At 35.6% G+C, this 26,512-nt stretch overlaps 1 protein-coding gene across 2 annotated transcripts in view; it reads left to right on the forward strand.

Annotated features, from left to right (window-relative positions):
• Window positions 1–6,430: 6,430 nt before the first annotated feature.
• Window positions 6,431–26,512, forward strand: part of NBDY (negative regulator of P-body association) — a 158,409-nt gene continuing 138,327 nt past the window's right edge. The window contains exons 1-2 of one of the 2 annotated variants that reach the window (XM_023633765.2): window positions 6,431–6,856; window positions 8,591–8,728. In XM_023633765.2, the coding sequence (XP_023489533.1) occupies window positions 6,621–6,827 (207 nt within the window). In that variant the 5' untranslated portion in view covers window positions 6,431–6,620 and the 3' untranslated portion in view covers window positions 6,828–6,856; window positions 8,591–8,728. The remainder of the gene's footprint in view (window positions 6,857–8,590; window positions 8,729–26,512) is intronic. The other variant, XM_070257096.1, reaches the window with a different exon arrangement.

Consider the following 26,512-nt stretch of genomic DNA (forward strand, 5'->3'; position numbering starts at 1 on the left):
TCATCTTGATAGAAGCAGAGAAAGCATTTGACAAGATCCAACATTCATTTATGATAAAAACTCTCAATAAAATGGGTAAAGAAGGAAAGTACCTCAACATTATAAAGGCCATCTATGGCAAACCCATAGTCAACATCATACTCAATGGTTGAAAAACTAAAAGTCATCCCTCTGAGAACAGGAACAAGACAATGGTGCCCACTCTTAAACAACATAGGATGGAGGTTTTGGCCAGAGCAACTAGGCAAGACAAAGAAATAAAAGAGATCCAAATTGGAAAGGAAGAATTGAAATGCTTGCTGTTAGCAGAAGATATGATTCTATATATAGAAAACTCTAAAGAATCCCTCAGAAAACTATTAGAAATAACTAACTCAGCAAAGTTGCAGGGTTCAAAATCAACTTAGAAAAATCAGTTCCATTTCTATACCTAATAACGAACTAGCAGAAAGAGAACTCAAGAATACAATCCCATTTACAATTGCAACAAAAAGAATAAAAGACTTAGGATTAAATTTAACCAAGGAAGTGAAAGACCTATACACTGAAAATTATAAGACATTGTTGAAATAAATCAAAGACATAAAGAAATGGAAAGATATTCCATGCACATGGATTGGAAGAATAAACATAGTTAAAATATCCATAGTACCTAAAGGAATCTACAGATTCAATGCAACCCCAATCAGAATCCTGATGATATTCTTCACAGAAATAGAACTAAGAATCCTAAAATTCATATGGGGAAACAAAAGAGCCCAAATAGCTAAAGTAATCCTCAGAAAAAAGAACAAAGCTGGGGGCAATGCAATCCAAGTTCAAAAGGCACTACAAAGATATAGTAATCAAAACACCATGTTACTGGCACAAAAAGAAAGACACAGATCATTGCACCAGAATTGAAAGCCTAGAAACAAAACCACACATCTACAGACAGCTAATCTTTGACAAAGGTGATAAAAACACACACTGGAGAAAAGATAGTCTCTTCAATAAATAGTGTTGGGAAGACTGGACAGCCCCATGCAAAAGAAGGAAATAGACCATTATCTTACATCATACACAAAAGTTCACTCAATGGATTAGAGAATTGAAGATAAGACCTGAAACCATAAAATTCCTAGAAGAAATATAGGCAGTACACTCTTTGACATCAGTCTTAACAGTATCTTTTTGAATACTATGTCTACTCAGGCATGGGAAAGAAAAGAAAAAGTTAACAAATGGGACTACATCAGACTAAAGAGTTTCTGCAGGGGAAAGGAAATTATGAATAAACCAGAAAGACAACCCCCACAACGGGGAGAAAATATTTGCAAATCATGTATCTGACAAGGGGTTAATCTCCAAAATATATAAAGAACTCACACAATTTAACTACAAAAAAACAAACAAACCAATCAAAAATTGGGCAGAGGATATGAACACACATTTTCCAAAGAAGATATAGAGATGGTCAATAGGCACATGAAAAGATGTTGAACATCACTAATCATCAGGGAAATGCAAATCAAAACTACACTTAGATATCACCTTACACCCATTAGAATGGCTATAATCACCAAGACAAAAAATAAACATTGGAGAGCATGTGGAGAAAAGGTAACCCTCCTACACTGCTGGTGGGAATGCAAACTGATACAGCCACTATGGAAAACAGCATGGAGCTTTCTCAAAAATCTAAAAGTAGAAATACCATATGACCCAGCTATCCCACTACCATGTATTTATCCAAAGAACTTGAAATCAACAATTCAAAGAGACTTATGTACCCCTATGTTCATTGCAGCATTATTCACAATAGCAAAGATGAGGAAGCAACCCAAGTGCCCACTGGATTGATGAATGGACAAAGAGGATATATATATATATATACACACACACACACACACACACACACACACAATGGAATACTATTCAGTGATAAAAAATAAAGACAAAATCACCTCATTTGCAACAATATGGATGGACTTTGAGGGTATTATGTTACGTGAAATAAGCCAGACAAAGACAAACACCATATGATTTCACTCGTATGCAGAAGATAAACACACGGAAAAAGGATAACAGATTAGTGGTTACCAGAGGTGAAGGGGCTGGGGAGGAGGGCAAAAGTGGTGTAGGGGAGGAAGACATTTCCTCTACCAGCTCTGGGTCCTTCTGGCTGGAAAATAAATTAAATTCACATGAGACAGAATCACAGGAGAAAATTAAACAAAGCTTTATAACATGTATACATGGGAGAAGCTCAGGCAAACTGAGCAACTCACCAAAATGGCTGAAGTTCTCACCTTAAACACCATCCTCAGGTAAATAAAAAGGAGGATGTTGGAGGTAGGGGGAGTCAGTTATGGGAGATTACCAGACAAGTATAGTAAACAAGAGTCAGGTTATTATGCAGATTTGACTCCTTGCTTTCCACATTGATGAGAGTTTCTAGAGACAAGGTTATCTTCCTTCTCCCTGGTATGGAGAGGGAGACACCTTTATTGATGGAGATTTCCTTTACAATGTAAATATCTCTTAACAAAGAGTAAGTAAATTCTACTTTTCAGAGTTTCTTTCCTGACTGCAGTTTTTTAAAAGTAACCAGCCCAAAATAATCCTCATGCCAAAGAGGCATATCTTGGGGTGTCCAATTCCAGTCCCCTACAGGGGTAAAGTTGTATGTGTATGATGACTTATGAAAACTAGACTATTAATGGTTAACACAATGCTATCTATAAAGAAATTGATATATAATAATGTGTACCTGAAATTATTCAATGTTATAAGCCTATATGACCTGAATCTAAATCAATCAATCAATCAAAAAGAATAAAGTACTAATACATGGTATAACATCATGAACCTTGAAAGTATTATGCTTAGAGAAAGAAGCCAGGCACATAATACCACACATTTTATGATTCTATTTATATGAAATGTCCAGAATAGGTAAATCCATAGAGACAGAAAATAGCTTAGTGGTTTCCAAGGGCTGAGGGGAGGGAGGATTGGGAGTGACTGCTAATGAGTACCTGCTTTCTTTATGGAGTTTGAAAATGTTCTGGAATTAGAAAGTGCTGATGGATGCACAATTTTGTGAATATACTTAAAAATACTGAATGGTACACTCTCAAAACATGGATTTTATGGTATATGGATTAATTTTCAGTGAAAAAGCTTAGAAATAATCAAAGTATCCAAAAACATTCATCCATAGGGAATTAGTTAAATAAAATAGAGAAAATTGGCTAAACAAAATAGAGAACTTGTCAAATACCATAATTCGTAAGCCCATACATGGGATTTTGTGCAGCCATTAAAAAGACATTAAAATGAGAAGAAACAATATGTTATATGGAAAAATCACAAAGCTATATGGTTAAGTTAAAAAAAACAAACTGTACAAAAACTATGTATATATGATCATCCTTGTGAAATAAAAAACAACACATATGCAGGTAGATGCATCTCTCACACACGTATCTGTTTATGTGCATTCATATACAAATTTACATTCTGCCCCTCTTCTAAGTAATTATTGAAAAGTGATTGTAATGGTCAACTTTGGCGATTTTTACTTTTCATCTGGTATCTCTCTGAAGTATTCATTTTTTCTAACCTTATACCTTTTATCTCTTTTACTTATTTAATCTTTTGAATGTTTATAGAGTTTATTTAGGCAGAGTGATAATAGATCTATTTGCTTTCTTCTTTGTATTTTATAGAATGCTAAAAAGTATTTCTAGTGAAATATTACATTAAAAACCTAAAATAAAACAACAAAAAAGCATATACGTAGTCTCCTTTCAAGTCATTCTTATTTTTCATTTTATGAGAATGTTACAGGAACTCCATGGTCCTTGTCCTTAGATTTTTACTTAAAAACAATTAACAAAAAATCCTCTATATTGTAAATGTAAGATAAAAATTCTTGATCTTGAGATGAAACCTAATTTCTAAGAGAAATCACTATATATCAACCAACTTCTCAATTTAAAAAAAAACCCAAATGAAAACAGATTACTATCATCCAGAGGTTGGTTCAGTTTTGTTCTTTGTCATAATCCTTTGAGCACTTTAAATTATGAAAGAAATTTGGATCTATAGCACTTCTCAAATCTGGTTTGATAGCCCTTTCCTTCAACCTAACAGTGCCCTCTTCTGGTTCCAAGATTCACATTCAGCTAGTTCATTAATGTTGAAAAAGAAAAGCTTAACTTGGAAAAGATTATGGGGAAAAATTATGGGGAAACCTAGAAGTAAAAGGCTTTAATTTTCCATTCTAGCATAGCAAAAATAAACAAACAAAAGTCCAGTTGTGAGTATAATGGTGGTTGCCAAGGGTTAGAGTGAGGAGAAAATGAGAAGTTGTTGTTTAACAGATATGGAAAAGTTCTGGAGATTGGTTGTACAACAAAATGACTATACTTAACACTGCTGAACTGTACACTTAAAAACTGTTAAGATAGTAAATTTTGTGTCATGTGTATTTTCCCACAATTAAAAATAAACATAAATAAAATCCAGTTGAAGTATAAATAGTCCAGATTGATGGCAGAAGCTCTAAGTTAGTACCGTTTCACCTCAAGTCAAATGCTTACCATAAATCAAACCCACCTGGATTTGATATAGTAATTTTTAATTCCCATTATTGTACTAAAATAGGCACATCTTTTTCTTAATTTACTAAAACTATAGCTATAAAACAACTTAATTTCAACTTTTACTTTTAAAGTCTTCAGTCTTGCAGATTTAGAGACCCATGTAAAAAAGATGGTGAAAATGTTACTTCATTTACTTAGGAAAATAATAAAGCATTCTGCAACACCGAAAAAAAAAAGACTCCAAGGTTTGACTTGTACAACTGGATAGAAGGCATGACATTCACTGAGAAGAAGACTAGGCAAAGACCGAGTTTGAAGGATTATGGATAGATCAATGGTTCTCAGTGGGGATGATTTTGCCCCCCAGGGGACATCTGGCAGTGTCTGGAGGCATTTTTGGTAATCACAACTGGAAGCAGTGGGGGCAGTGCTACTGACCTGGGTTGGGATACTGATAAACATTCTACAATGCACAGGACAGGCCTCCACCTCATAGAGTCGTCTGGCCTCAAATTTCAATAGTGCCAAGAGTGAGGAACCCTGGGTTAAGTGTTCTTTCCTCTGACTTTGGCCACTCTTTCTCAGCCTTTGCAGCAAGCTTCTCTTTTTCTACCTGTCTCTAATTACTCAATTTTCTGTCTTTAGCCCACTTCTCTTTTTTTCTACATCTTTTCTTGGGGACATCATTCACGCCAATGACTTCAACTACCACATCTATGTTGCTGACTTCCACAGCTGTATGTCTAGTCCCAATTGCTCTTCTGGCTCTAGAACATTGTTTCTATTGATTTCCCTTGACATCTTTTCATTAATCTACTGCTACCTTTCCTGTCTATTCATAGCAAACTTTTACTGAGTATCTAGTTTGTGCAAAATGCTGCGCTGGCACTTGGAGGAAGGTAGTGATGGTGTAGTTGACAGACAATCATGGTTAATAAGCGTTTTAAATGCATTCTCCCTGATTGTGGTGATAGTTTTGCAAGGAAGAAATTATTTCCTGGAAACTAAAGCTCCAAGTGTTTAATCAATTACTTAAATATCACAGCTTGTAAATAGCAGAGTTTTTAAAAAGTCAGTTCTATTTTGACAGTAAGGATTGAACTCTCTCCATTAAAAAACACTGAGGAAAAGTGTGGTCTAGTTTGTTCATAGCCAGAGGGGGATGGATGTGAATGATGAAGGTCTAAGAAGTTTCATATTCTTTTCTTCTAAGCCACGTTGCACTCTCTTCGGGTTATTTACCATAGATCATAGAGTATAATACACCAGCGGTGGTAAGATGGATCATTATTTTCCATATCTCTAGGAAAGAAAAAAAGCCGCCAATTAAAGTATGACACATCGTCAGTTGTCAGATATTTCCTAGATGTTGAAACTTGAAAAAAAAAAGTAAGCCTTCAGAGATCTGTAATTTGTTAAAATATGAAGAAAAACGTGATCTTTGATTTTGTGACATACAGTGAAATTATTTTCCACATTCAATTTCCAGAGTCAGTGCTAGTGTGCTATTCAGCACTTTAGTCAACTAACATGTTTGTATACGCTTTTCAAATGGTCGTTAAGTAGTTTCATGGCTCTGTATTGTGCATCTGCAACTGGATCTTAAAGCTCTTAGCTCTTCAATAATTTGTTCTCCCGACTCCCCCTCACACACCCCGCGTCTTCCTGCAATCTATGCAGTTTAACACTTAGGAGTAAACCTGAATTTGTTCTCATCTTAAAGTTGTATACATTGTCTAAGACTGTCCATAGATTTAGTTACACTTGGGGGAGGGAAAATGGAAAAACATTATACTAAATATACTCTTCGTTTTTTTAAGACCCATCCTTCTAGAAACGTTAAAATGGTGTAGGGTAGGGAGCGGGGGCGGAGGCAGAGAAGGGATATACGTCTCAGGATACAGGAAATACGGTAAGAGCGAAACTGGGAGGAAGCACTATGCTGTGAGGGGACCCGCCGCCATCTCAGGTCTCTCGGACTCGCCAGGGCCCCCTGGAGAGACGTCACGCTCGGGTTCTATAATCCTTATGGGGGACCAACCTTGTGTATCCGGGAGATCCACGCTCCCAACTGGAGACACACGGGAAATCAAGCCTCCAAAAAAGCGCTGCCTCCTAGCTCCACGATGGGATTATCCAGAAGGAACCCCCAACGGAGGTATTACCCCTCTCCCCTCCGCACCTCCTCCTGCATCACCAAGCCTGAAGTTGCACCCTCTTCCTCCAGAGAAGTAGTAGAATGTACTGCTCCCACCCCAAACCAGGTCAGATTCTTTCTTTCTCCTCTGAGACATCCAGGCTGTCTGAAACTTAATTATGCATTTTCTCAGATCTCCTCCTTTTCCCTGTTCTCGCCAGGATTTCAAAATTGAAGAAAGAACATGCAGGCATTAAATAGCTCTTTCACAAAATATGCTTGGATGAAATTATGGGTTTTTAATGACATTAAGTAATTATTTTTAATATATTAGCTGTGATAATTATGGTTATATTTTTTTAAGAAATAGACTTAAATGTTTTGATGTGCATGAAAATAATTCAGTGGGGCCGAGGTGGGGAGTACAAACAAAATATTCATGAACTGATCATTGTTAAAGCTGGGTGATATATGCATGAGGATTCATTATACTCTTCTCACTACTTTTGTGTATATTTGAAACTTTTTCATTTGAAAAATGCTTGGTTCAAGATCAGTAACAACAAGGCATTGAAGTCCTAATTCCTATGCTTAGCACTGTGCTAACAGAAGATATTGTAAGGTGTGCCTTCAGAAGCCTGTGTTTCTTTGTGTACGGCATGATAATTTAATAAATTTTAAAAAAAGTTACAATATGGTAAGTCAAACTCAAGTGCCATAACGTTTGCTTGTTCAAGGTATTCAGGAAGCAGCAAGGATGGACCAAGTCATTCTGCCTGGTAATAATCATGAGCCATCAAAGAGAAAGGGGGAACTTTGGGTGGGCCTTAAAGGGTGAGTGACATCTGCCATGTTGAGGGGGAGGGAATGCTTTTCAGGCCTAGTTATTTCCAGAACAAAAGCCCCAAGTCAGGCTTGTTCTGGGAAAAGCTTGACTATAACTCTGAATCTATGAGAAGGAGTAGGAGGTGAGATAGAGTATTGCAGGATCTTGAATATTATGCTAACGAGTATGCAGTTTAATCCATAAGCAGTGGCAACCATTGAAGATTTTCAAGCAAGTGATGTATTTTAGGAGTCCAGTTTTTACTATCAGAGAAGCAATCTTCTATTTAGATGAGCTTTTAGAGTGCAAAAAATAAAACCAAATCTGACTGACCCAAGCCTCACAGATTCTTGTAATCCAAAGAAAACAGGGCATCCTTTTTTCATTCATGCAATAAACCTTTATGGAGTCTTTGCAATTGACTAGGCATTGTGCTGGAAGCTGTAGGGAATGGATGACCAAGGCATAGTGCTTGGTACATAGTAGGAGTGAAATAAATATTTTAATAAATAAGTCAATGAATAATAGAATCACAGTGGCAACTAAGGGGGTTTTGGACTTGGGGTTTGTTAGTAGTGCATAGAACAAGAATGAGCTCAGTTTCACTTGAAAGCATCACTGGGTCATTCCTGACAGCTTGACTTCCCTCAACTTTACCTCTCTGTCCGAAAGGGTAGTTGAGTGGGAGGGAGGACATAGGGATAGCAGTGCTCAGATAGAAAACAAAGAAGGTTGTGTAGGGCAAGAAGTGCAAGAGCTACATAATTTCCTTCAGTGATTCAAATAATTGAAAATTGCAATAATAGCAAATACTGAACATTTTTTATGAGCCAGACACTGTTCTAAAGGGCTGCCAGGGTCTATGCTCTTAATTGGTATGCAATAGATCCCTTCTAATACTATCTTTATAACTTTTTTACAGAAATATATCATTGTAATGGGGGCATGATAGAGCATAAGGACTTGAGGAGGCCAGGGGAAAGAGATGAACAGTAACAGAAGAAATGATTTCACCCTTGTTTTACTATTTTTCAGTCTTTGAGGGATTGCAGTATGACTCCATTTCCTTGGTGCATTCATAAAATAGTTCATCTAGTGAAGACAATGAAGATTGTTGGAAATGCTACGCTACGTTTTCTGATATCCTGCACTGGGAAGTTATGATTTTTTAAGGTAATCTCTTTACCAAAAACTTATTAAGGGAGGAGGAGAAATAAGAGTTGATTATGACACATTAAAAATAACTAGCCAGACAAAAAACAAAAAGCTAGCACCAAATGATAAAATTGAAGCCATTTTCTACATTATATTAAACCATATTTACCATATAATGATAATATAATCTATGAGCTGTGTTGTTAGATTCATCCCTAATTACCTTATAGTTTCTGTTGTTACTGTGAAAATGTATCTTTTAAACCATGTTTGGTGATTATTGCTGGTAAGTAGGAACATGATTGATATTTTTATTTACTGACTTTATATGCTGCAGGCTTTCTGAATTCTATTTTTCTCTAATAATTTATAGATTGTCTTGGATTGTCTGTTAATTAAGTATATTGTGAATAATGACAGTTTCTTCCTTTCCAATATTATCTTTTAGCTTGTCTTACCGTGCTAGCTAGGATCTTCAGTACAAAGAGAAATACTAGCAGTGATTTCCTTGTCTTACTCCTGAATTTACCAGGCAATTCTACAAATGTTTCGCCCTTTTTAAATAGATTTGCTTTTTCAGGTTAAGGAAGTTTCTTTCTATTAGTTTGCTGAGAGTTTTTATTATGAATGAGTATAGAACTGTTTCTCCAAATACTTTATATCTACTGCCATGATCATATGGGCTTTTTCCTCCAGTAATATAACAGTGTGACTGTGTGATAAATTACAATAATCAATTTTCTAATGTATTTCCTGCATTTGGTTTCATCAGGCCTTACTGCTGCATATTTTGTTCCCTATTTTAATAACTTTTGCTTTAATCTTTATTTTTTCTTTACTTTCTCTTTGTTTGCTCTTTTTCTAATTTATTTATTTGGACCTTCAGCTCAGTAATTTTCAATCTTTTTTTCTAAAATAAGAATTTACGACTATAAATTTTCCACTATGTACCACTTTGGAAGAATTTCACAGGTTTTCGTATGTAATATTTTACCATTCAATTATTATTAGTTTTTAATTTCTCTCATTTCTTTTTTTGACTCATGAGTTATTTGGTTTTTTTAAATTTACAAACATATGAGTCTCTTTTTTAAAAATCATATTGTGAAATCATTAGTCTGGTTATAGTTAAACTTCATCTTATTTTCTATTTTAAAATGTTTAATGTTTTTTATCCTTCTGGTAACAAAATTATACACTGGTTCCTTATCCCAATATATTTTGGCAATGTAAAACTTTTCTTTCATTAAATATGTAGGAACAGTATGATTATGCTGTTCAGTGATGGAGTTATTGCTGATATTTATACTTGTGTTTTTAACTTTTTATTTTTATCTAATTACGCACTCAAAAATTGTGAGAATATTAGAAAGAACTCCCATATTCTCTTTACCCAGATGCACCAATTAACATTTTGACATGTTTGCTTTATCATTCTCTATTTCCGTTTCTCCTTTTCACTTCCCCTCATTCTCCTTTCCCGTTTTTCCTCCCCCCCAAGCTCTTCTCCTGTTTCCACCTCCCCAAATTCCTCTCTCCTTCTCCCTCTCCCTTTCCTTCTCTCCTTGAACTATTAGAGAGTAATTTGCAGACATCATGCGCCTTTACCTGTAAATACTTCAGTGTATATTTCCTCAGAACAATACCTGTCTCTTAACTTCAGTACATGTGTCAAAATAGAAATTTGACGTGATTCCAATTTTTTTATGTTTCGTAAACCTTTATTGTGAAGATTGTCCACTCATACTCACTGAAAAATGGATGAGTTTGGGAGAACATATATTTCAAATGGACAATGTAAGTTGTATTATAGTTCTCTTTTTCGAGATTTATTGAAATATATTTGGCATATAACATTGTTATAGTTTAAAGTGTACAATGTGATGATTTGCTATATGTATATATTACAAAATGATTAACAATTAGGTTAGTTAATATATCAATCATCTCACATAGTTACCACTTTTTTGTATGTGGTAAGAACTTTTAAGATCTACTCTCTTAGCAACTTTTAAGTATACAATACAGCTTTGTTAACTATAGTCACTATACTATAGTTATAGTATTAATTATACTATAACTATAGTTATGTAACTATATATAACCATAATATTAACTATAGTATAATGGACATCTGGTGATCTTTAGATCACCACAACTTACTCATGTTGTAACTGAAAGTTTATACCCTTTGACCACCTTCACCCACTTCCCCTACCCTCCCACTGCTGGAAACCACCAACCTATTCTGTTTCTGAGTTTGCCTTTTTTAGTTTCTGTGTATAAGTGAGATATACAGTATTTGTCTTTCTCTGTCTGACTTATTTCACTTAGAAAAATGCCCCCAAGGTTTATCTTTTATGTCAGAAATAGAAACTCCTTCTTTTTTATGGCTGAATAATATTCCCCGGTATGTGTGTGTGTGTGTGTGTGTGTGTGTGTGTGTGTGTGTGTGTGTGCATCACATTTTTTTTTGTTCATTCATCTGTCGATGGACACTTAGGTTGTTTTCATGGCTTGGTTACTATAAGTAATGATGCAGTGAATGTGGAGATGCAGATATCTCTTTGAGATAGTCTTTTCATTTCCTTTCAGATATATACCTAGAAATGGAATTTCTGGATCATATGATAGTCTTATTTTTAATTCTTTGAGGAAACTCCATTCTATTTTCCATAGTAGTTGTACCAATTTACATTCCCACCAACAGTGAACAAGGGTTCCCTTTTCTCCATATCCTCACCAGCATTTGTTATCTCTTGTTTTATTTGATAATAGCCATTCTAACAAGTGTGAGACTTCTCATTGTGGTTTTGATTTGCACTTTCCTGATGATTGGTGATGTTGAGCACCCTTTCATGCACTTGTTGGCCATTTGAATATCTTCTTTGGAAATATGGAAGTAACTTGCAGATTTCATGACACTTCAGCCCTAAACACTTCAGTGTGTAACTCTTAAGAACAAAGACATTAATATTATCACACTCAGAGAAATTTAACAATGATTCAATACTATTATCTAATATACTGCCCGTATCAAAGTTCCCCAGTTGTTCTAACAATATCCTTTATAGCTTTTTATTTGTTTTCATGCATGATCCAGTCAAGAATTATGCACTGTATGTAGCTGTCATGCCCCATTAGTCTTTTTAAAGCTAGGATAGCACCTTCCTATCCTTTTTTTAAAAACATTTTTCATAACATTAGCATTTCTGATGAGTCTAGGCAGTTGTCCTGCATATGTCCCACAATCTGAACTTGTCTGTTTTCCCATGATTAACTTAAGCATTTTTAGCAAGAACACTACATAAGTCATGCTGTGTCCTTGATATTGCATCACATCAGAAGGCACAAAATGCCACTTTGTCCCATTCATCATCAATGGTGGTAAGTCTGTTGACTTTTTTTGAAGGCTTTTTTTAAGAGCTGTTTTAGGTTCATGGCAAAATTGAGAGGAAAGTACAGAGATTTCTCAGAAACTCCCTGCCCCCACATATGCATAACCTTCTCTGTTATCAACATCCCCTACCAGAGTGGTATGCTTGTCACAATTGAACCTACATTGACATATCATAATCACTCAAAGTCCATAGTTACATTATTATTCATTCTTGTTGTTATACATTCTCTGGGTTTGGAGAAATGTATAGTGACATGTATTCATCATTATAGTGTCATACAGAGTATTTTCACTGCCTTGAAAATCCTCTGTGCTCCACCAATTAATCCCTCCCCTCTCAATTCCTGGAAACCACTGATCTTACTGTCTCATAGTTTTACCTTTTCCAGAATGTTCTGTAGTTGGAATCATACAGTATGTAGCCTTTTCAGATTGGGTTTTTTCCCTTAGTAATATGCATTTAACTTTCTTCTGTGTCTTTTCATGGCTTTGGTAGCTCATTTTTTTTTTAGCTCAAATTAACATTCCAGTGTCTGGATTTACCAGTTTATTTATCCATTCATCTACTGAATCACATCTTAGCTGCATCCATGTTTTGGCAATTATGAATAAAGCTGCTATAAAAATCCATGTACAAGTTTTGGTGTGGACATGGTTTTCAACTTTTGGGGTAAATATCAAGAAGCACGGTTGCTTATATTTGTATTTGTATTTTTATCTTTATAATTATATTTATTTATATTTATATACACACATATACATACATATACATTTGACACACCATTTGACAGTAAGTTGTCTCATGACTCCTAAATACTTCAGTATGTGTTTCCTAAAGACCTTACTCATTTTTCACAAATTATTCCAATAAATGTCCTTTAGAGCAAAATAAAGAAAAAAAAGAGACTCTGGTCCAGGATCTAATCCAAAATCATATATTGCATTTAGCTGTCATATCTGTTTAGTTTCTTTAATCTGCAATAGTTTTTTAGACTTCAGCTAAGAAAAAGTATTTTTGAAGATAACAGTTATTTTATAGAATGTCCTTCAAGTTTAGTTTCTCTGATGTTTCCTCACGATTAACTTCAGCTTATGCACTTTTGTCAAGGAATACCACTGAAATGATCATTTTTCATTTTTAAAAGGAAAATGTGATATGATCAAATTCCTTTCGTGGTAATCTTACTTCCTGACATATTACCACATCATCTCAGTCCTGTGTCTTTCTTGGAAGTGCACCAGCTTTTCTTGCATTAATTCTGTATTAGTTTTCTATTACTGTCATAACAAATTTATCACAAACTTAGGAACTTAAAGCATCATATTTATTATCTTATAGTTATGTAGGTCAGAAACCTGGTATGTGTCTTATTGGATGAAAATCAAGGTGGTGGCAGGCTACATTCATTTCTGGAGGTTCCAGGCGAAATGCTGTGTCTTACTTATTTGGTTATTTGCAGAATTCACTTCCCTGGGAGTGTAGGTCTGAGATCCCTGTTTCCTTGTTAGCTGTCAACTGAAGGTTGTTCCCAGCTTCTAGAGGCCACCAGCATTCTTTGGCTTATTGTACCCTTCTTCAATCTTCAAAGCCAAGAACAGTAGGTCAAGTCCCTCTCACACTAAAATTTCTCCATGTTCTCTTTTTTTATCCTGGGAGATACAAGCTTTAGAAATTTATTTCACCTAGGTTATAAAAAAGATATATAGTGACACTAAGAGAATTTGAGACTTACTTTTCTTTTTAAAAGAATGGTTTTATTACTCACTTTTAAAGAACAATAAGGAAGAGAAAGATTCTTACATTGTTATAAGAGAATCTTTTCTGAAATCATAAAATCTTGGTTAAAATATGATTTCTTCATTTCCTGATTATATCATCCAAAGCCAGTCATTGAACTTCTGAGTCCAATTTTCATCTCTGTAAATGAGGATAATAAATATCTGTCACATTTGATTCATAAGCTATAATAAAGGTCAAGTGACATAAGTAAAATTTTAAAAAACTATGTGCATGTAACAATATATTAAAATAAATCTATTGCAATTTTAGTTTTGGCAGAACTTCCAAATCAATATGTGTCAACTCTTCCAAGCTTCCAAAGTCAGCCATGAAACCCACCACACTTCACTTGCAAAAAGGTGAATGAAAGCAAGTTTCCTGACTATTACCCTCAACCGTAAAGAGTGTATAAAAGGGTCCATGGATAGTAGATGCAGACATTTTTCTACAAGTGGACTATATGTACCCCATACCCTCTAATAAGAGTGGGTATTGATAAGGGTTTTTATCTTCATCTCACAATTTTTTTTGGCTTTATTGAAGTATAATTGACAAAGTTGTAAGATATTTAAAGTGTACATTGTGGTGATTTGCTGTACCTATACATTGTGAAAGGATTCCCAACATCTAGTTTATTAACAGATCCATCACATTTCTCATTTTTTTTCTGGTGGGAACATTTAAGTTCTACTCTGTTAGCAAATTTCAATTATATAATACAGTGTTATCAACTATAGTCAACATGTTTTACATTAGATCCTCAGACCTTATTCATCCTATAGCTAAAGGTTTTTACCCTTTGACCAATCTCTCTCTATTTCTCCACCTCTCAGCCCTTGAAAACGACTTTTCTACTCTCTATTTCTAAGAGGTTTTTTTTTTCACAAATGGCAGAATTTTCTTCTTTCTCATGACTGAATATATATATAAAATCATGTCAGCCATTGATGAACACTTAGGTAGTTTCCATATCTTGGCTATTGTGAATAATGCTGCAGTGAACATGGGAGTGCAGCTATCTCTTCCATATCGTGATTTGATTCCTCTGGATTTATACCCAGTAGTCTTTTGTCTTCACATTTCTCTCTGACTCAGCTGGGAAAAAGTCCTCTGTTTTTAAGGACTTTTCATGAAAATTTTTCATGAAATTAGAGTGTTACCACCTCAGTAATCCAGAATAATCTCCCCCATCTCAAGGTCCTTAACTTAATCACATCAACAAAGTTACTTTTGCCATGTAAGGTAACATAGTCACAGGTTCTGGGAATTAGAGTGTAGACATCTTTGGTTAGCCATAATTCTGCCTGCCACAGATTCCATTATATCATCCAACCATAACCTGACACCAAGATCATGATCCATTCATTCTTTCATTCAATCAATAAAAATATACTGAGCATCTCCTATATTTCAGGCAGTTTTCTAGATGCCAGGGTTACAAAAATAAGACGTCTAACTCACCCAAAGTGTTCATAAACTGATTTGGTAAATTCTGTAGATAAAGATTGGCACAGTGTTATAGGGGAATATAGGAGGACATACACCTTAGACTAGTAAGGCCAGGTATGGCCTCCTGTGTCAGTGTCTAAGCTAAGTTTTAAAAAAGGAGTAGAAGTATTAAGTTAGGATGGGTGGTGGTAGAGGGGCAAATAGAGGGAAGAACATCAAGCAGTGCGAATAGAATGACCAAAGGTAGTTAAATTCGAAATAGCCTGTTCTTGTTGGGGGATGGAAGTAGATGGTAGGCAGATCTAAAAGTCATATGGTTTTTCTGGAGGGGAGAGGTGGAGCTAGATCAAAAAGCTAGAGCATGCCCAGTGGCGCAGCGATTAAGTTCACATGTTCCACTTCAGCGGCCTGGGGTTCGGCGGTTCAGATCCCGGATGTGGACATGGCACCGCTTGGCAAGCCATGCTGTGGCAGGCATCCCACATATAAAGTAGAGGAAGATGGGCATGGATGTTAGCTTAGGGCCAGTCTTCCTCAGCAAAAACAGGAGGATTGGCAGCAGATGTTAGCTCAGGGCTAATTTCCTCAAAACAAAAACAAAAACAAGCTAGAGCATGAACATGAAGACCTTGTGGTGTGCCATGCTGGGTAGGTTTAAGAAAAATCTGTAGAAAATGGGAAGTCATTGAAGATTTTTCAGGAAGGTACTATATTCACATTGATATTTTATATAAATCATACTAGTGGACATGTGGAGGATGGTGTAGAAAGAGATTGGGGTAAGAAGCCCATTTAAGATGCTTTTGTGATAATCCTGACAAGAAATGATGAGGGCTTGAACTCAGTCAGTCATAGTTGGGGTGGATCATAGAGGAATGGATTTGAGAAAGGTGGATGAAGTATTACTGATTAGATGGTCTATCAATCAGGGTTCAACCAGAGAAGGAGAACCAGTAAGAGCTATATATTAAGAAATATATTGCAAGGAATTGGCTTATGTGATTGTGGCGACTGGCCAGGCAAGTCTGACACCCATAGAGTAGGCTCATGGGAAACGCAGGCTGGAACTCTCTGGCACAGGCTGAAGCTGATGTTCACAGGTGCAACTTCTTCAGGGAAGCCTCAGCTCTGCTCTTAAAGCCAATCAACTGATTGAATCAGGTTCACCCAGATTATCTAGGATAATCTCCTTTACTGAAAGGAGATTACAGATGTTAATCACATCTACAAAATGGCTTCATAGCAACACCTTAGATCAGTACTTGATAGAACAACTGGGGAATCTAGCCTAGCAAGTTTACATGTTAAAAGACCATCACAGATGGGATGGAGGCCAATGGAGGCATAATAATAATGATTATCAAGTTTCTGGATTGATTATTAGGTGAAATCAACTGAGATATGGAATACAAGAGAAAGACAACATTTTGAGTAAGATAGATGTAAAGTTCTGAGATTGTAAGAAAAACTTCTGTGAAATAAATGCATTTGGAAACCATCAGCATAAAGGTGATAGTTGAACTTGGGAAGTAAATTTGATAATCTAGAAGAGGGTGTATATAGGGAAAAATTAGGAGTTGAGAAGGAAATTCTGGGGACCACCGGTGTTTAAGAATTATATAGAAAAAGATGAAAAGATAAAGAAGAAATAGGATGAGGAGAGAACCCAGAAGGTTTGATGTCTGGTTTTAAGAAAAATATAGTGAATAGCAGCATGATGTATTAGAAGGGTCACTAAGTTTAGTACTGAAAAATCTATTAATTTGTGAATTCACTAGTGAATTTAGCATCAATGGTTTCAGTGTTGTTGTTAGAGCATAAGCCAGACTGCAGTAGGTTGAATGACTAGGACATACCAAATTAAGCTAGTTGAGGTAGACCATTCATAGGAGATGTTTAGATGAGAAGGGGAGGATAAAAATTGGATGATGTAAAAAAATGGATAACTATAAGAGAATTAAGTACCAAAGGAGGATAAAAAATATGATAGAAACTTGAGAAAGTTTATTGGCTGAAAGTAACAAGAAAAGAAGGAGAGATTAAAGATCTAGGAGAGAAGCAAATTCATAACAACTGAGAAAGAAAAGAAATAGGCCTACTTGTTAGAGGGTAATGCAATGCCAAGGGAAAGATTGTTTTCTTCTTTGGATGTGAATAGAGTAGTCGCTCTCAATGAAGTTAGTATAAACCTAAGGGGAAGGTTTGCACGTTTATGAGAGGTGTTTTAGATCATCATAGTGATTGAAGAGCTTCCTGGCATATTGTGGGCAGGGTCAAGGTTGCTAACTTTTCTGCAGTATGCAGGACAGCCTGCACAAAAAATAATTTTCCTGTATCCCATATACCTTTTGAGTATCCCATTGGATGTTCATATAGGTGAAAAAACTGTTTATGTTGATCTAGGCCTTGAATCGAACTCCATTTTATATACAAAGAAGAAAATTTTAATATACACTGACTTCTCCAGGAGTGCAACTACCATGTAGACCAATGTAAGATCTTACTTTGTTCAGGATATTACCAAGAATGTTCATTTTGGAAAATCATGTCAGCTACAAAAATACTCCTCATGGATATTTGAAATAACAGTAATAACACTGATACATACCTGTATCAGTCAGCATTTGTAGCTGCCACATTTACAGACATTGTCTGTATATTTTTCTGCGTGTGTCTTCTAGTGTTGTCATGTCCCAGCATTTACACATTGAAATACATTTTATTTCATTAAACTATTCTCTTTGTATTTCTCTTTCATATTATAGGTACCAAATTTTTGAAATTATGTGCATTTTATTTCAGGATAGTAAAATAGGCACTAAAATATTTCAGAGAGGGGGCCAGATAGAATTGGGAAACACTAGCCCAGAGGAAAGAAGACAAGAATGCATGAGAACTAAATAAATTTTGTTTAGAGATGCAGGAATTTGTGAGTGTGGCTGTGCATTAGGCTTTGTGGTAGAGGTTACCATAGCTCTAATTGCCAAATCTAGTGAATTGCTTTCAGTCCTTATCTGGACCCTCTGTAACATTTAAAATGTTCTCCTCTCTTCCTTTCTATGACATCCTTCTCTTCCAGTTCTCCTCTTACATATCTGGCCATTGTTCTTCACTCTGTTTTTCTGAATAGTCCTCTGCCTGGATCCTTAAATTTAGTGGTTCCTAGATCTCTCTGTTTCAATTCTCACTTCTGTTTGGCAATCTCACCCACTTCCTTGAGTTAAATTAAACACACATATGCAGATGACTCCCAAATCTTTACGTCCAGCACAAGCATTTATGCCAGGCTTCAGACTCATGAAGCCAACTGCCTGCTGTTTTGTTCTGTGTGGATGCCTTATCAGCACTTCAAACTGAACATAGCAAAAACTGAACTTTTCATCACTCCACTAGCAGTACCACAAGCCTGTTCCTTATTCTTGTTGGTACTAATATCCCAAGACAAAATCTATGTCCTCATGTCATATTTCTCCTTTCTCACCTCCACTGTTTACTGTGTTACAAAATTGTAATGATTATTCCTTCAAAATACTTAATGAATTTGTTCCTTTTTCCATTCCTAAAACTCTATTCCCATACCCTGGTTTGGACCCTTATCATTTCTCTCCTAAATGACAATAAGAGTTTTCTAAATGATCTCCTGCCTCCACTACTGCCTATTGACCTTTGGTACAGCCTCTAGAATAAATCTCTAACCATATTGTTTCCCTCCTTAAAATCCTTTAATGACATCCTCTTTTCTGTGATAAAGTCTTAGTGTGGTCTAAAAGATTCTCTATGACATGCCTCCTACTCCGGCTGTGTCTATTGCCACTAATCCTTATGACACATCCCAACCTTACATAACTCTTTTCTTGTATTTTATGCTCCACTAAGGTTTTCTTGAACCTACTATGTTATTTCATTCCCTTTTTTTGTACATTTGGCTTCTTCTAATATCTTTACAACCTTGTCTACCTCATGAACTTCAGTCTTCAAAGTCCTACTCAGTTGTCCTAAGCTCAGGAAAATTTTTCTTCTTTTCCTTTCCTCTGCCTCTAGAAGTGACTACTTCCTCTTTGCTACTTCTCTGCCTGTCTATTACAAGTATATACAGACTTGGCAGATGCAAATTGATTTGAAGTGAATTCTTAGTATAGCATCTTTCCATCTGATTGATTAGGAATATAAAAGAAAACTAAAGTGCACAGCAGAAGTTCATTGGTTGGTGTCTTTTGTTTTGCTTTTTAATTGAGATAGAACGCATAGTAAAGTACATAAATCTTAAGTATATAGCTCCATGAATTTGTACATGTATTTATACCCTCATGTAACCACCACCTAGATCAAAATATAGAACATTTCCAGAAACCCAGAAGGCTCATTTGTGCCCCTTCCAAGTCAGTACCCTCAAGAAGTAATCACTATTCTGACTTCTATCACCATCAATTAGTTTTGCCTGTTCTTGAACTTTATATAAAAGGAATCACAGAGCATGTGCTTTTTTGTCAGACAGGTTTTTATATGACGTCTTATAAAATCCTTAGAACTCTGGTGCACCCTAATGGTGTCTATGAGGAAACAGATACTGAAATAGCCCATGAGGAGATGCTCCAAGAGGGAGGCAAGGTTTCAACAACTCTTGAGTCATAAAATTCAGAAAGTCCATGAGTATTTGGATAGGTGTCCTCACAGTGAAATAAAATGTTGTAGCACATATATTATGTATGACTAGTCAAAATGAAATATTAAGAGTTTTTAAGAAACTGTAGAGGAAGAGATCCTCAAAATTTTCTAGGAAAGAAAAAACGTTAATTTTAAACTAACTTAATTCTATTCAATCCAGACTTACTAAGAACTTACTGTGTGCTGGGCATATAGATTATTAAACCAGGCACCTACCCTTGAAGACCACACAGTCTAGTTCTGGAGACAAAATCCTCCTGCAAGGGAGAAGATAAAGGCAGGAAGCACAAAGGTGGGATAGTGAGCTCAGATAGAGAAGGCTTCTTGGAAGAGATAAAGTTCAAAGTAAACTTAATATTATAAGTAGGAGGCACCCAGGTGAAGAAAGTTGATGAGATATTTCATTTTCAGCCATGATGAATTTGAGGTACCTGTGGGACATTCCAGTGCAAATGTTCATTAGAATGTGAGAATTATAGGCAAGGAATGCAGATTTGGATGTTTTCAGCATATAGATGGGAGTTGTCAGCACATATGTTGGAGATGAAACCATGGGGAGTGTACATTGTGAGAAGAGAAGACAGCAAGAAAGGAATTCTGAGGAACACCAACATTGAAATAACTGGCAGTGGAAGAGGATCCTGCAAAGAAACTGAATAGCCAAATAAGTAAGGAAGGAAAGCAGAAAATTAAGTGTCTTGGAATGTAAGGGAATACAGTATCTCAGTAAACAGGGAGTAACGAACAGTGCCAAATATTTTTTGTAAGAGAGGGACTTAAAAGTGTCCACTGGTGTGGAGACGGAAGGGAGACAACAACTACTTAATCTATTAAAGGAGGTCCTTGGTTGGTGACTTTGGAAAGAGCAAATTCATCGACAATAGAAGAGGCAGAAAAAAGATTATAATAGATTGAGGAGTGCATGGAGGGAGTGTGAGGAAGTGGGCAAAGAGTGGGCAAAGAGTGCTTTCAAGAAGTTGAACTGTGATGCATAGGAAGAGGGAGAGAGTTATAACTGGAGGGAAACACCAGGTTAAGGGAACTGTTTTTTTAAAGAGGAAAAGACTGGAGCATTTTTAAATGTTTATGGGAAAGATCAATTAGAGAGGGAGAGGCTGAAGAGACAGGTGAAAGTGGGTAAATTAATCGTTGGAGGGAAGTGAGATTATATGGGACTGAGAACAGAGATGGAAGAGTATGCACTAGGTGAGGAGGAAACTGAAGGGAGAAAAAGATGATAATAGTTGAAGATTTAAATACCCCTCTTTCAATAATGGATAAGACATGTAGACAGAAGATCAATGAAGAGATAGCAGACTTGAACAACCAACTAGACCTAATGGACAAAGGTAGAGCACTCCATCGAACAACACCAGGATATGCATTCCTCTCAAGTGCCATGAACATTTTCTAGGATAGGCCATGTATTAGGCCACAGATTGAAATCATACAGTGTATCTTCTCCAACCACAATGGAATGAAGCTAGAAGTTAATAATAGGAAAACTGGAAAATTTACAAATATGTGAATTAAATAACACATTCTTAACAAAAGGGAGATCACAAGGGAAATTACATAATACTGTGAGATGAATGAAAATGAAAACAAAATATACCAAAACTTATGGGATTCAGTGAATACAGTGCTCAGAGGGAAGTGTGTAGCAGTAAATTTCAATATTAAAAAAGAGGAAAGATCTCAAAACCTGACTTTATACCTTAAGGAACTAGTAAAAGAAGAACAAACCAAACCCAAAGCTAGCAGAAGGAAGGAAATAATAAAAATTAGAATGGATATAAAATAGAGAATAGAAAAACAACAGAACAAGCAAAATCGAAAGTTGGTTATTTGAACAGTTCAACAAAATTGACAAAACTTTACCTGGACTGACTCAGAAAAAAGAGACAAGATGCAAATAACTAAAATAATAACTAAATCAAAAATGAGTGAGACCATTACTACCTTATAGAAATAAAAAGGATTATAAGAGAATACTGTGAACAATTGTACACCAACAGGTTAGATAACCTAAATGAAATGAACATATTCCTAGATGTACACAAATTACTGAAACCTACTCAACAAGAAACAGAAAATCTGAATCAGTGACCAAGAATGTCTCAATGAAGAAAAGCCTAGAAACAGACGACTTCAGTGGTGGATTCTACCAAACATTTAAAGAAGAACCAACACCAATCCTTCTCAAACTCTTCCAAAAAATAGAAGAGGAGGGAACACTGCCTAAGTCATTATATGAGGCAAGAATTACCCTGATATAAATGCTGGACAAAGACACTACAGGAAAAGAAAAATACAGATCAACATCACTTATGAATATAAATGCAAAAATTCTCAACAAAATACTAGCAAACCAAATCCAACAGCATAATATGTATGGATACGTATACATGGATTATACACCATGACCCAAGTGTATGGGCTTTATCTCAGAAATAAAAGCCGGGTTCAACATAAGAAACCAACCAACTCTCAACATACCAGTTCTCATGGGATACAGCAAAAGCAGTGCAAAAAGGGAAATTCATAGCAACACAGGTGCAACTCAACAAACAACAAAAGTGTGAAATAAATAATCTTAAACTACACCTAACAGAACTAGAAAAAGAACAAAGAAAGTACAAAATCAGCAGAAGGAGGAAAATAATAAAAATTAGAGCAGAAATAAATGAAATAGAATCACCTCCCTCCCCCCCCAAAAAAGTAGAAGGGATTGATGAAACTAAGAGCTGATTCAACAAAATTGACAAACCCTTAGCCAGCTTCACTAAGAAGAAAATACAGAATGCTCAAACCATATTAGAAATGAAAGAGGAGAAATTAAAATAGAAACCACAGAAATACAAAGGATTATAAAAGAATGCTTTGAAAAGCTATACACCAATTGGATAACCTGGAAGAAGTAGGTAAATTCTTAGAATCATACATCCTCCCAAAAATGAATCAAGAAGAAGTAGAGAATCTATTACAATAGATAAATCACAAGTAAAGAGATTGAAATAGTAATCAAAAACCTCCCAAAAAACAAAAGTCCAGGACCAAATGACTTCTTTGGAGAATTCTACCAAACATTCAAGGAAGATTTAATACCTATCCTTCTCAAACTCTTCCAAAAAATTGAAGCAGACTGAATGCTTCCTGACCATTCTATGAGGCCAACATTACCCCGGTCCCAAACCAGACAAGGGCAACACAAAGAAGGAAAATTACAGACAGACATCACTGATGAACGATGCAAAAATCCTCAACAAATTGGTAAACTGAATACAGCAATACATTAAAAGGATCACACACCATGATCAAGTGGGATTTATACCAGGGACACAGGAATGGTCAACATCTGCAAATCAATCAACATGATACACCACATTACCAAATGAAGAATAAAAATCACATGATCATCTCAATAGACACTGAGATAGCATTTGACAAGATCCAACATCCCTTTATGATAAAAACTCTCAATAAAATATTTACAGATGGAAAGTACCTAAACATAATAAAGGCCATATATGATAAACCCATAGCCAACATCATACTTAATGGTGAAAAAAATGAAAGCCATCCCTCTGAGAACAGGAAGAAGACAAGGTTGCCCCTTCTTGCCACTCCTTGCCACTCCTATTCAACATAGTACTTGAAGTTTTGGCCAGAGCTGTTAGACAAGGAAAAGAAATAAAAGGTATCCAAATAGGAAATGAAGAAGTGAAACTGTTTCCAGATGACATTATTTTATATATAGAAAACTGTAAAGAATCCATTGGAAAACTATTAAAAACAATCAATAACTACAGCAAAGTAGCAGGGTACAAAGTCAACTTACAAAGATCAGTTGCATTTCCATACACTAATAATGAACTAGCAGAAAGAGAAGTCAAGAATACAATCTCATTTACAATCGCAACAAAAAGAATAAAATACCTAGGAATACATTTAACCAAGGAGGTGAAAGACCCATAAACTGAAATCTATAAGACATTATTGGAAGAAATTGAAGAAAACATAAAGAAATGGAAAGGTATTTCATGCTCACGGATTGGAAGAATAAACATAGTTAAAATGTACATATGACTGAAAAAATCTGTAGATTCCATGCAATCCTAATCAGAATCTCAATGACATTCTTCACAGAAATAGAACAAAGAATCCTAAAATTTATATAGAACAATGAAAGAACCCGAATAGTGAAAGTAATCCTGAGAAAAAAGAACAAAGCTGGAGGCATCACAATCCCTGACTTCAAAATAGACTACAAAGCTATAGTAGTCAAAGCAGCATGGTACTGGCAGAAAAACAGACACACAGATCACAGGAACAGAATTGAAAGCCCAGAAATAAAACCACACATCTATGGACAGCTAATCTTGAACAAAAGAGCTGAGAACATACAATAGAGAAAGGATAGCCTCTTCAACAAATTGTGTTGTGAAAACTGGACAGCCACATGGAAAAGAATGAAAGTAGACCATTATTTTACATCATACAGAAAAATTAACTCAAAATGGATTAAAGACTTGAATGTAAGACCTGAAACCATAAAACTCATAGAAGAAAATATAAGCAGTACACTCTTTGACATCAGTCTTAGCACCATCTTTTCAAATAACATGTCTACTCAGGCAAGGGAAATAAAACAAAAATTAAACAAACAGGACTACATCGGACTAAAGAGTTTTGCAAGGCAAAGGAAACCATCAACAAAATGAAAAGACAACCCACCAACTGGGATAAAATATTTGCATTCATATATTTGACAAGGAGTTAATCTCCAAAATACATAAAGAATTCATAGAACTCAACAACCAAAACACAAACAACCTGATCAAAAAATGAGCAGAGGATATGAACAGACACCTTTTCAGAAAAGATATACAGATGGCCAACAGACATATGAAAAGATGTTCAACATCACTAATTATTAGGGAAATGAAAATCAAAACTACAATGAGATATCACCTTATACTGGTCAGAATGGCTATAATTAACATAAAAAGTAACAAATGTTGGAAAGGATGTGGAGACAAGGGAACCCTCATATACTGCTGGTGGGTATGCAAACTGGTGCAGCCACTATGGGAAACAGTAAGGAGACATCTCAAAAAATTAAAAATAGAAATACCATAGGATCCAGCTATCCCACTATTGGATATTTATCCACCAAACTGAAATCAATGATCCAAAGACATTTATGCACCCCTATGTTCATTGCAGCATGATTCACAAATAACCAAGATGTGGAAGCAACCCAAGTGCCCAACAACTGGCAATTGGATAAACAAGATGTGGTATATATATATATCTCCACAATGAAATACTATGCAGCTGTAAAAAAAGACAAAATCATCCCATTTGAAACAACATGAATGGACCTTGAGGGTATGATGTTATTTGAAATAAGTCAGACAAAGACAAACACCACATGCTTTCACTCATATGTGTAAGATAAACAAACATGTGGAGGAAGAGAATGGATTAGTGGTTACCAGAGGGGAAGGGAGGTGGGCAGGGTGGGCAAAACGGGTACTGGGGCACATATGTATGGTGATGCATAAAAATTAGACTATTGGTGGTGAGCACAATGCAGTCTGTACAGAAACTGATAAACAATAATGTACATCTGAAATTATACAATGTTATAAATCATTATGACCTCAATAAAATAATTGAGGAAAAAATTCCCTATTGCATTTTATGCAGAATAGAAAAATTCCTCCTAAAATTTATATAGATTCTGAAAGGCCCCCAAAGAGCCAAAACAATTTTAGAAAAGAACAGAGTCTACCATAGGGCTTGCACTTCCTGATTCAAAAACATATTCAAAACTATAGTAATCAAAACAGTGTGGTACTGGCGTAAAAACAGACAAATACACTAATGGTATAGAACAGAGAGCCCAGAAATAAACCCTCGCCTATATGATCAAATTAAATTCAACAAAAGTGCAAAGACCACTCAATGGGAAAAAGTCTCTTCAACAAATGGTGCTGTAAAAATTGAATATTCACATGCAATATCACAATACTGGATATTCACAATATAAAAAATTCAACTCAAAATGAATCAGTGACCTAATCACGAGCTAAAACCGTAAAACTGTTAGAACAAAACAGCTTTCTTTTTTTTTGAGGAAGATTTGTCCTGAGATAACATCTGTGCCAATCTTCCTCTGTTTTGTGTGTGAGTCACCGCCACATCATGGCCACTGATGAGTGGTGTAGGTCCATGCCCAGGAACCGGACTCAGGCTGCTGAAGCAAGTGTACCAAACTTTACCACTAGGCCATGGGGCCAGCCGCAAGAGTAAATCTTCATTACCTTGGATTTGATAATGGATGTTTGAATATGACACCAAAAGCATGAACTGCAAATCATGTATCTCACAAGAGTCTATATCCAGAATATGTAAAGACCCTTACAACTCAAAAAGGTGAATAACCCAATTTTAAAAAGGACTGAGAAACTTGAATAGACATTTCTGTAAAGAAGATATA

The sequence above is a fragment of the Equus caballus genome, chromosome X, assembly GCF_041296265.1.
Source record: "Equus caballus isolate H_3958 breed thoroughbred chromosome X, TB-T2T, whole genome shotgun sequence".
Lineage (NCBI taxonomy): Eukaryota > Metazoa > Chordata > Mammalia > Perissodactyla > Equidae > Equus > Equus caballus.